The 12,916-nt window shown below is 34.9% G+C and overlaps 1 protein-coding gene across 1 annotated transcript in view; it reads right to left on the bottom strand.

The window, feature by feature from the left end:
• The window catches only part of LOC126778450 (irregular chiasm C-roughest protein-like), a 105,263-nt gene that overhangs the window by 31,462 nt on the left and 60,885 nt on the right, over positions 1-12,916 (bottom strand). The window contains exons 3-4 of the mRNA XM_050502000.1: positions 11,105-11,255; positions 9,759-9,839 (exon numbers count right to left, since the gene is read on the bottom strand). Of these exons, the coding sequence (XP_050357957.1) occupies positions 9,759-9,839; positions 11,105-11,255 (232 nt within the window). The remainder of the gene's footprint in view (positions 1-9,758; positions 9,840-11,104; positions 11,256-12,916) is intronic.

Below are 12,916 nucleotides of genomic sequence, written 5' to 3' on the forward strand. Positions count from 1 at the left end.
CGGAAAAGTTATATGAATGAATTATTTTACATGTAATTACGAAGATATATTTCAATTTGTAAAGTAACATGCTGTCTATAAAATGTCGCATATAAAAAAAATCATACCATAAACAGCATGGAGAAGCTTTTGCTCTTTCGGAGTCAATAACTAAACGCTGAATACAATCATTCAGTTGTGTCAGAAGTTATTTTAAATTAGACGACAAACTAATTCCACGGATAAAACTTTGTAATAATATTAAAAGTTTTTACCGCAAATTTTCACTAAATACTGCAAAATGTATACCCATTCGCGTGTAAGGTGAAAAGACAATACAATCCGAGTTCTCTCCAGATAGTTTTCTATAGAGCAAACTTTGTTACCAACTAAGTTCCAAAGTTAAATAGTGTAAAGTTGTACAATTTAGCCGCAAGCCAGTTGTTCATTGTGCTTGATAAAAAAACATTCTTCATTTTCATTATTTTTATGTAAATCTTTATAGTCTAATTGTCTTCAAGTCGTCTCACAAAACTTGATCCTCGACACTGACACCTTTTTCTACAGTTTATGTAATTGTTTCAACTGTTTAAATTGAATCAAAGTAACATTATCTGATTCGCCTTAAGATTTGCTGACTGCTCTTTGATGAGCACCTAATTTTACTACAGTTTTCGTTAGCTTTTTCTGGTTTTTTTTTCAAGAACTTATTCGGTACATGCAACTTCTTACTAAGTGATACTAACAAATTCAATCCAAAAGTAATAAATTCAAAGTATTCCTTTTTTAAGCATTCACTTGTCTTGAGAATGAAAATATTGGTTTTATAAATTGAATATAGGTAGACGAGCAATTGGGTAACATAATGTTAATGTGTCACCGCCGCCCATATATATTGGTGCCGTCAGAAATATTATCTATTCCTCACATCGCCAATGCGCCACCAACCTTTGGAACTAAGATTCACTCTTCAAACTAAAACACGACATTACTGCCGCATTACTGTTTGGTGGCCTACCACTAGCTAAATTGTATAAATTGTATATAGTAAAAGATGAAATATATATGTATATATATCTCCAGCCAGGTGGACCGACGACCTTAAGGTGGCGGGCACCAACTGGATGCGGAAGTCGGAGGACAGGGAGCTTTGGCGCACCTTGGGAGAGGCCTATGTTCAGCAGTGGACAACGATTGGCTGTTGATTGATTGATTAATTGATATATCTAATATTAGATTTCATAAAGAAAAAATAAAACAATAGGATTTTCAATTTCAAACTGAAATTGAGCCAGACTGTTTGAAAACTTGCGAAGCTTATGTCAAGGAAGTTTCCAATTAACTCCTAAGTCGGTTAGGCTGAAGTCCTGTCATTAAGTTCTGATTGAGTTTTGATACCAGTTGAATTTTCTGGATTATATTTAACAAGAACTAACTCCTTGGGAGCTCATATGGTAAAACTTTATTAATTTCGACGGGATGGCAAATTGATCCGTTTATTGGACTTAGATTCTTCTAACATTTACAATTATATTTAGAGTCATTTGTAGCATTTTATTATTTACTTAAAATATACTTCCAAGGTCAATTTTAATTCGTCTATGAGTATGCATAAAATTATCAAATCTCTATTACGTTGAATCAAGTAAAATATTTTCAGTTTTCAATGATGAATATTTCCTATAATTAAACGTTAATTGACAAACTTAATGATAAAAATAAAACGTAAATTTTTTGTTCAATCTTTAGAAGAGAGATACGCACAATAATTAAGTTATTCCAAAGTTTCTCACGACAAACATAAAATGTAAATATTACAACACACTACCGGATGATCGTAAAAATTTACTTGTATGAACCCATGAAGGCCGTTCGATACTACACACTCACAGAATTAAACTACTTCTCTTTTAATGAGTTGCGTTATTTTGTGAAAGGCGAATGTTTTAAAGAAGAAATTGAACAAACTTATACTAAAATTAACAGCGTTTAGGAAATTGAGAATATATCTCATAGATTATAATTAAAAACTGGAAAGGAAGTATGTATGCTCGTCTTAATAGGTTTGATTAAAAGGGTGAGCGAGCTGTCATGGTCGTTGGCACATTGAGAATGTTAGGAATATTTATTACTTCTGACAGTACAAACCAAACTCCAACCTATTCTTACAGTACTAAGTATTTACTGGTGGTAGGGCTTTGTGCAAGCTCGTCTGGGTAGGTATCACCCACTCATCAGATATTCTACCGCAAAACAGCAATACTTGATATAGTTGTATTCCGGTTTGAAGGGTGAGTGAGCCGGAATACAACATTCCGGTTTGAAGGGTGAGTGAGCCAGTGTAATTACAGGCACAAGGGACATAAAATCTTAGTTCCCAAGGTTGGTGGCGCATTGGCTATAAGCGATGGTTGACATTTCTTACAATGCCAATGTCTAAGGGCGTTTGATGACCACTTACCATCAGGTGGCCCATATGCTCGTCCACCTTCCTATTCTATAAAAAAAAAGTAACAGCCTCTGAATGTTCCACTGCTGGGCTAAGGCCTCCTCTCCCTTTTTGAGGAAAAGGTTTGGAGCTTATTCCACCACGCTGCTCCAATGCGGGTTGGTGGAATACACATGTGGCAGGATTTCGGTGAATTTAGACACATGCAGGTTTCCTCACGATGTTGATGAATTATAAACAGAAATTAAACACATGAAAATTCAGAGGTGCTTGCCCGGGTTTGAACCTACGTTCATCGGTTAAGATTCACGCCTTCCTACCACTGGGCCATCTCGGCTTCCAACCTTTTCTTAATTTTACAAAAAAATACAATTTATGTCGCATAATTGGCAGTTATTTGGTAAATAGCATTATTCTAACATTATTGAAAATACGGTGGAACAACGACCATAGGCAGAAAAAGGACTTTCCATGAATAACTAAATCAGGAATGTTCTTATTAAAAAGCGCTCCATTACTTGAATCAGGATAAAATTTAATTAATACCTCAAAGGAAATAAGAGCAGCGATTACTTAAATACAGAGTTTAACTTAAATCTTCAAACAAAAGACGAAGGGCCCATGAGAGGCACTTGGAGATAAGAGTATACCAACAGAATTTATCAAAAGTCTTACAAAAGCTTATGTAAATTAATTTCTAAACCTGTCTGAATAGAGCCACTTGATGCTAAATGAATCGAGACCCCAACAGTTAATAGAAAGGCTTATTATGAATTCACATAATTGTTATAACATAAATCCCAAATACAATACATATGGCTTGATACAAAATCTTGGGTCCTTGTTCAAATTTATGGTAATATTAAGGATGTCTTCAGTCAAGATCTTCTAACGTTTAATGACATTGGCAAAGTTCGAAATTTAAAATAGAATGTTGTTTTTTTTTCATTTGAACAAATGTTGTATTTTCTGGTTTCGTGTTAATTCTTCAAGTGTTTAATGGCCAGCTGTCCTAGCGTAAGTTATGGATACACATGTGGTACACAGGCTTTCTCACCGGCACGAGGTGAAATTATTCATTCAAATTTAAAGCACCATAGTGCTTGACCAGATTTAATCTCTGCGATTCCGTTAAAATCCACGTATCACTTATAAGTAAAAGATAAATATTTTATTTTATATTATTAAAGAAAAACATAACAGCTGTTTGGCGGTAGAATAACCACTTCAATATTATATGCACTGTTCTATCCAAAATCAATACTAACAATTCAAATTTTACTAACAATAAAATAATACAGATAAAGATAAAATTCAAATGGACAATATATTTTATTAGTTATATTATTAAACAAAATAATACAGAGAAATTAATTAAACGACAAAATAATATTTGGAAATTGTTCCCTTTCACAAATATCATTTCATGAATAGCGAAATCCTTTGAAATTAATTCTACGAGTATAAATGAGTGATAAATTAGTTGATATAATGATTATTATGAATTTCATTTATTAGTGGAGATTATATTAATGTAACTAATTAATTAAATATCACAAACGTCGTTTTAAAATTGGTTAACGACACCCATAGTTCTTGATTTAGGTATATTATACTTCTTGCTGTGCCAATGTCTACGATGGTGGCCAATTAAGAAGGTTTTTTTTGTATAAAAAAGATAGATAGCAAAACAGCAGTACTCGGTATTGTTGTGTTCCGGTTTGAAGGGTGAGTGAGCTAATGTAAAAATAGGCACAAGGGACATAACATCTTAGTTTCCAAGGTTCCAACATTTCTTACAATGCCAATGTCTATGGGCGTTGGTGATCACTTACCATCAGGTGGCCTATATGCTCGTCCGCCTTCCTATTCTATAAAAAAAAGATAGGCAAACGTGCCTGATGGTAAATGGTCACCGCCGCCCACAGATATTGGCGCAGTAATAAATATCACCCATTCCTTACAACGTCGATGTTCCATCAAACTTGTTAACCGAGCGTATGTCTTTTGTGCTTGTAGTTAAACTAGCTCAATCACCCTTCAAATCGGAACACACTAATTGTACTGTTTGATTCGGACGGCTTACACAAAGCCTTACCCCTAAATAATTATTGTTTGTTGGTGCAAGAACAAATATATATTACGAAGCGAGTATGGATAACCATTATCAAAATATATTTTGATATTGATTGACGATGTAATGTTTGATACTTAATTAATAATAATTTAATTATTTATGTGCGCATATGCAAACTAAGCAATTATTTGGTGAAAAATTTCGAACAAAAGTGAATTGTATTCTTTTTCCGTCACTGCACGGAAAAAGAATACAATTCGCTGCCCCTATCTCTCCCATGGGTGTCGTAAGAGGCGACTTAGGGATATCTGAGAGACCTGCTCATCTGATTGACATCCTCCCATGTCAATCATCCGCCTGGCTTGTTACCACCATACGCATGGTGAAAAACTCGTGAATTGGCTGCTTGCTGCCGCGTTTCGAGATCAGCCCGTGTACAGCCAGAGCCCGAGCGCTCATTGCCGCGACATACGATGGTCCAGTGAAGACAGCAGTTGAACCAATGCTGGGGGAAATTATATTGACCTGCCGTACAGGGAGACCCGTAGAAACGGTTGTTCCACTGGCCGCCCGTGGCATAGTCCAGGGGCGTTCCTAACCAGCTCGCGAGGCTGCCCCACCATGCTACGCATAATCCCGGTGTGGACCGTCGTGCCGGTTGGTGACCAGATGGTGGGGTTCCGGTGGCCACATCCAGAGGAGTTCGTTCCGTCCGGCGGATCAGTGCATTTTTCCTTTAGGTAACTATCTTTTTTTTGGGGAAACACGCCTCCACACTTCAACCATCTTTGTCGCGGCAAAGCGTCACGCTCTCAACGTCTAACGTCTCGCTTCACGTCCTCTATTTACTCTCTATTATGGTAGTGCGTCACGTAAGAAATAACGGTCATTCAGCGGTGCACACCCCCACCACACCTACGCTGTTTGAGGTCGAGTTCGCTAACATCCGTGAACTCCACACTAACCTCAACGCTGTCCACCACCATCTTGAGACAGCACGGCCAGCAATGTTGTTTCTTACCGACACACAAATACTCCGTCCTGTCGATACGGGTAAGCTTAACTATCCCGGCAACATGCTTGAAGAGTCCTTCAAAGCGAAAGCCGGAGTGTGCTTGTTCGTCAGGACGGATGTTGCTGTCACCGACTGCGCTGCTTGTAGGACCCCTCCTTCTCCATGTCATCATTTTCCCTTGTTCCTTCCCTCTGTGGCACTATGCTGATAATACAAAGCAAAATTGCCATGCTGGGAATCGACGTTCGATGCGACCTCAATTCAAGGGATTATATCGAGGCTGTTATCAAAACAGCCTCACGGAAACTCGGGGTTCTGAACAAAGTGCGGCGTTTTTTCACGCAACAACATCTGCTCCTGCTATACAAAACGCAGGTGCGGTCTTGCGTTGACTATTGCTCGCACCTTTGGGATGGCTCCGCTAAGTACCTACTTGAGGCCTTGGATTGGTTGCAACGACGTGCGATTCGCATTATCGACGACGCAAAGGTCACTAACACCTTCGAGCCTTTGCAATTACGTCGAAAGATATCAGCGCTAAGCGCTGTCTATAGAATGAATCACGGCGAATTCTCTGAGGAATTGTTCTCCCTAATTCCCGCTTCCCCTTACCTTCACAAGTCTACGCGTGCTGGCTCTCGATGTCACCGCCTAACTGTGACATTAAATCCATCGCGCACGAAGAAATTTGGTAACTCTTTTCTTTGTCGCACCACTAAAAAATTGAATTCTTTACCAGCACACGTGTTCCCCTCCTCTTACAACCTGGGTTCCTTCAAACGAGGCGTGAAGAGGCATCTTGCGGGCCGGTAAGGCGGGGGTGGCTAGTGCAGAACATTCTCGACTGTACTAGCCGTCGTTGCGTTTGGACTCCACTACCACTTATCATCAGGTGGAATGGAGTCATTTGCTTTCCCGATATATATAAAAAAAAACTCTTATGGCATATTCTAACGTACGTAATACATAAATAAACATACTAGATAGAATAAGCTAATAATTTTATTCTGTAGTCAGAAATATTTCGTTCGATTCTTCCAAAGTACAACAATCATGATCAATATACATAGAAATACCTCAAGGCTAAGGATAAATATTGAGTTTAATATAAACCAATTACTCAATCTATATAAATAACAATTTATGTTATAAATAAATAAATATTAACGTACAATATATAACTGAAGGGTTGTTCGTTAATAACGAGTTTCTATCGTGAGATACGCAAAGAAACCAGCAAGATTTTCAATTTATTAAAAATAAACACAATATCTCGATACTGGGCGAAATGGAAAACAATAGTTGCTGTTGCAAAGAAGTTATTGGATATGGTTCGATTTAAAAGAGTTCAGTTTATTGAATAATACTTATATCTTAATCTATATTTATAAATATAGCTGTTGTGTTTATGCATACATTTGTATATCTGTTTGAAATTGTTATACTGAAATACTGAATGACTTATTACTATGATAGCCGAGATAGTCTAGTGGTTAGAACGAGTGAATTTTAACCGAAGATGGGTTCAAACGCGGGCAAGCACCACTAAATTTTCATGTGCTTAATTTGTGTTTTTAATTCATCTAGTGCTTGACGGTGAACGAAAACATCGTAAGGAAACCTGCATGTGTCTAATTTCACTGAAATTCTGCCACGTGTGTATTCTACCAACCCGCATTGGAGCAGCGTGGTGGAATAAGCTCCAAACCTACTCCTTAAAAAGGGAGAAGAGGCCTTAGCCCAACAGTGGTATATTAACAGACTGTATTACTATGAAAGTTGGTATTCATGTTAAAGGTGTTATATGACGTTTATAGGTTTTAACGTTTTTATATGTTATTGTATGGACATAACATCTTAGTTTCCAGGGTTAGTTGCGCATTGGAAATGTAATGAACAGGCAATAGTTTTACAGTGCCAATGTCGGCGGGCGAAGGTGACCACTTACGATCGTGTGGCCCATTTGACCGTCCGCCACCCATTATATAAATAAAATGTTTCAGCCTACATTTCAATCTAATTTATAATATATACGAATACTATCACCAATCTCTGATTTCTAAAGTTATTGTTAAAATAAAAATATAAAGATACAGGTACAGTTCTATATTAACATTAACTTCTGTTACATAACAATAATATATGTGAATTAACTAAAAGATACTAGATAGAAATATTTTCATTTTACTGAATAATTAAGTTGAAATGAGATAGATTTTTACGCAAAGCGTTCTTTTTCTGTAAATATAAAAGACACAATATTTTCACCAATCGAAGTTACTGTTGTCGTAATCTATCTAACCTTGAAAATTAATCATGTACCACGAAGCGCTTGTGACTTGAAGCGAAAATTATAAGTTATTTTTTTCCACAGCTACCAATAACGTTAACTAGTGATTGTTTGAACAAGTCCGTATACTAATAATTATTATGTTACTCCTCAAATTACATCTTGTATCGTGAGACTGTTTTGTGAACGTATTTATGTAATTTCGATGTTGGAATCATTTCTTAGAAATCAAGGTTATGTTTGTAACACGTCATGAGAAACAGTAATGATCGTTCATTTCATTCGTATTATAGCAATCGTTACCACTTATCTAACTAACTATACAAATAAATATAGCCAAGGTAAGATCATTTTTGAATGTGATATATATTTTACTAGTGGTAGGGCTTGGTGCAAGCTCATCTGGGTACCACCCACTCATCAGATATTCTACCGGAAACAGCAGTACTTGATATTGTTGTGTTCCGGTTTGAAGGGTGATTGAGCCAGTGTAATTACGGGCACAAGGGACACAACATCTTAGTTACCAAGGTTGGTGGCGCATTGGCGAAGTAAGCGATGGTTAACATTTATTACAATGCTAATGTCAATGGGCGGTGGTGACCACTTACCATCAGGTGGCCCATATGCTCTTCTGCCTAAAATATAAAAAAAATTGAATCCCAGAAGTATTCAAACATGTTTAATAATAATGTGGAAGAGATCGCTATGTAGCGATAGGCCGCCAAAGCTGATTGTAATTATGATGTATCCATGTGTTATGTAATTTTTATTTTTTTGTGGTGTACAATAAATATTATATATTATATAATGTTATAAAAACTGATTAAGATCGTTTGTGTTGAACAGTTGTTATTCGACTAACGAATTTATAAATAATATGGGACAACTTTGAAAGAAAACGATCGCCTCCTGGTCGATTTAAATAATAAACTAATTTAAAAAAAAATGTTGTTAAACGGTTCTAAGATGTATATTATCTGTAGTGGATTCCTGATAATCATAATCATTTTAAATATTTTGATTTTGATTAAAGAGTATACCAACATGGCCCATTGAATATGTTATTATTAAAAAAAAAGAACAAAAAACATGTAGTTAAAAACACACAGTTTTGAAACCTGCCTGGTAAAACAAAATGAATAAAATTTTGACATGTCATCTATAATTGTATAATAAGTGTAAATAAAATCCACATTTTTACACATAATAGACGAGGTACTGGCCCAGTAGTGGGATATAAACGGATAGTGACGATAAAGCCGACACCCTAGAATATTTACCCTGGACGCATACAATAACAACATATCATATTATAATCCTATCGGTCGTATGTGTCGCGCATATAACAAAATTTTTCTCGAAAAAGACGCGAATACCATCAGTATTGACATTTTCAACAATAACCTAAATCTATTTAGAAAACAATTGGTTTCAATATTTTCAATTAACAACTAATAATAGTGATTAAATCTATTTTCTTATTCATTATTTAGTTCCTCATTTCAACATTTCATAATTTCATTTTATTTTTCATTGTCATAACTTGTTCATATTTTTCTGTATAATTTTTTCTTTTCATTTATTGTAAACGTTTTTTGTAAAGTGTACAATGTATTCTTAAGTGCTGATGTTATTTGATTTTTATAAGTGAAATATTTCGTCTATAATCTGTGTTCACATAGTTGTTGGGTTATAACTTAGCTTGCTTATAATGTTTACTTATATATTAAATGTGTCTTTAGTTATAATCTGTTTTGTGGACCATAAATAAATAAATAAATAAATAAAGCTTACTTACTGACCGTCTACGGTATCTTTGTTTAATAATAATAAGGTTTCATTTTTCATCAACATAATAATATCATAATTTTCATTTATTAAACCAAGGCATTTTAGCCTTTAACGATAATACTATTTCATTACTTTTTTTAATAAACATTCTTACCTCTTAAGCCCGAACTGACTTGACACTGATATTTTGCGTCATCTTCTAGGGCCACATCTCTGATGTCCAATGAATAATCACCTGTAATGAAATTTCGTTATGACTCCTTTATTATAAAATTATTCACTTATATTATTGCTATCGGCTGTTTAGTTAAACATAGTTTTCGCTCTTTCTGTCATTATTGATTTGACATTTAAAAGAAGAAGACAGAGCATTGTTGAACTAACCACTCGCTAAATATAACTTTTTAAGTAAGGCCTACTTATTATATAAAGCTAATAAAAAGTGTAAGTGTTTTATTGTTAATTTAATTAATTTATTGTAGCTAAATTGTTAATCTTTTTTATACTACATTTTACCTACATTTAAGTGGTGTGTTGAAATAAGCTCCATAAATCATCTCCTCAATAGGACCTGAGCCCAACTTTGGGTCTTAACTGATTTCTACGACTCCTACTGCATGTTTTTACTTTTTATCTTATGCTTGTAAATATTTCGACATCCCCAACAAAATTAGCGTGAGAAATAAAATCGCATATCAAAAGTTTATTGCTAATAAGATGTATAAAAATATATATATATATCTATTTTAAAGGTATGTTGCATCACACTGGATTAATTAAGTTCGCAGATTTCATAATAATATGCTTTCCGTGAGGCATATTTAACTTAAGATAAATCCTTTGGAATCCGTTCGCGTTATCTTCAGCACGGAGAAAACTAAACTTGGTTGTGACATTAACATGACGCGATTTCACAGTTATTATCTACAAACACAACAATTCATGGGGTAATGAATGCTTTCGTGTCTCATTAGTTATACATATTATGACTATTTAACATTCTGTAACTTTCTTGGTTGATTTTAAAAATGACTAAATTACACAATTATAAACTTTATGTAGATGGCTACAGCAATGAAATTGATTTTTTTTACACTGTACAATGTTCGTGTAATACATGCATGTGTATTTGCAACACCTGGATCAGTTAAAGAAGACTCGACCACGGCTGACAATCTCAAGAGAGGTTAGCCACAAGCACAGGACATACTATAATGCTCAATTACACGGATGCATTCTCTATTTCGTCATTCTCATAAGCTTATTGGATGTCAATCTGACAAAGAAAGAGTTCAGGCACAGGACCACCGACGTTACGTGCTTTCCGAGGCAGGGGAATGTACACGCTTCCAACTTGCAAACTTCCAATAACTCTTTATTGGCCATAGGGTTTGAACCCAGGACATATACAATTTATTTTGTATAGCCAAAAAACATTCTAAATTAGAGGTTTTCGCAGTACACTTTATAAAGAGTATTAATTAATTAAACAGAACATACCCTCTTCATCACTTCCGATCATCTTATACCGGTCGTAACCACTAAGTTCTCTATGCAGTCCAAGACCGAAATCGTCTTTCGTCCACTGTAATTGACCTGCCTTATTCTCCACCCTACACGGTAATGTCACTCTTGAACCCATGACTGCAGTCTGTAAAATAAACATTGGTTATTGTTTTTATTAAAGATAAATCATTGTAATAGCATTACAGTAACAGCCTGTTAATGTTTCACTACTGAGAAGGTTTAGAGCTTATGCCACTACGCTGCTCCAGTACTGGTTGTTGGAATACACATGTGGCAAAATGTTAGTCAAGTTAGATACATGCAGGTTTCCTTCCGATGTTTTCCTTCACCGTTAAGCACGAGATGTATTATAAACATAAATTAAGCACATGAAAATTCAGTAGTGCTTGCCCGGATTTGAACCCGCGATCATCGGTTAAGATTCACTAATATTAGTATTCTAACCACAGGGACATTTCGGTCGTTTTTATAGCATTGCACTATGTAAAAATAAAATAACGGCTAAAACAACTGAAAGGCAAAGTCCTCTTCTTTTGAGAAGAAAGCTTGAATGTAGCGTAATTTCATTCGTCATATTCAGGTTTTTTACGTTATGCTTAAAATACGAGCCTTAGATGAAATATAAGCTCAAAACAAGAAAATGAAACAAAAAGACGCTAGATCAGATTTGAACCCGCACTTATTATAACTACTGAGCCATTTTGTCTACTTTCGTATTATTAGTGTATTTATTATCTCATGTGTTTCCGATATATTGTTCGTTCATTTTTATTTTGACAAAGCGTTTTTTTTATATAGAATAGGAAGGTGGACGAGCATATGGACCACCTGATGGTAAGTGGTCACCAAACGCCCTTAGACATTGGCATTGTAAGAAATGTTAACCATCGCTTACATCGTCAATGCGCTACCAACCTTGTGGACGTTAGTGAACACTTACCATCAGGTGAACCAAAAAAAAAATTAGTTCATGAACTTAGACCTTTTAAAAGATCTTTGATATTTTTATAACATGATACAAAATTACAGACAATTTAATGGATACGGATCAGCAAGACCATGAAAACAGACATTCTAGACTTAAACAAACACAAAGCAGAATTACATATTTGTACGGCAACTCTTTATAAGACGAACTTGGGGTTTGAACGTAGAACCTCTACATTTGCAGCCAATTAAGCTAGCCACTATATTATTAGCCACGAGGCAATTCTACTTCGTAATAATACACATTCCAAACAAAGACATGATAAACTTTACACGATTAAGTATATAGTTGTTTTATTTGAATAACGTATAACTAATAATAAATGGCTCTCGCATGTAGAAATTCTATCTCATCAATATGATATTCTTAACATAAATTAATAATAAATTATCTTAAAAGCATCTTGACCAGGAAAAATTAACTACTCAACTAGCATCCGGCCGTTTTATCTGAACGAGTTATCTAAAAATCATAGTATAACTATAACGTTACATTAATAGAATTATTTGACATTTTTATATTACTGACGACGTATCTATTTTTGAAATCAGCTGAGAACTTATGTTGGTACATTGATTTCAAGACGGGTTCATTGATTATAACTATTGTTTTGTGGATTCGACTTTTGTCCGTTTCTTTAGATGCAGTTTGAAGATATCATTTGAACGACATCTGTTTCTAATAAAATAAAATATAACTTATATATAAGCATCATATTGTTCTTGAAATTACTTAGCTTTTACCCATAGTAAACTTAAAAATATTCAATATCCTTTCTTAATTTGCATAGATATCGC

Source organism: Nymphalis io, chromosome 26 (assembly GCF_905147045.1).
Source record: "Nymphalis io chromosome 26, ilAglIoxx1.1, whole genome shotgun sequence".
In the NCBI taxonomy this organism is placed as follows: Eukaryota; Metazoa; Arthropoda; class Insecta; order Lepidoptera; family Nymphalidae; genus Nymphalis; species Nymphalis io.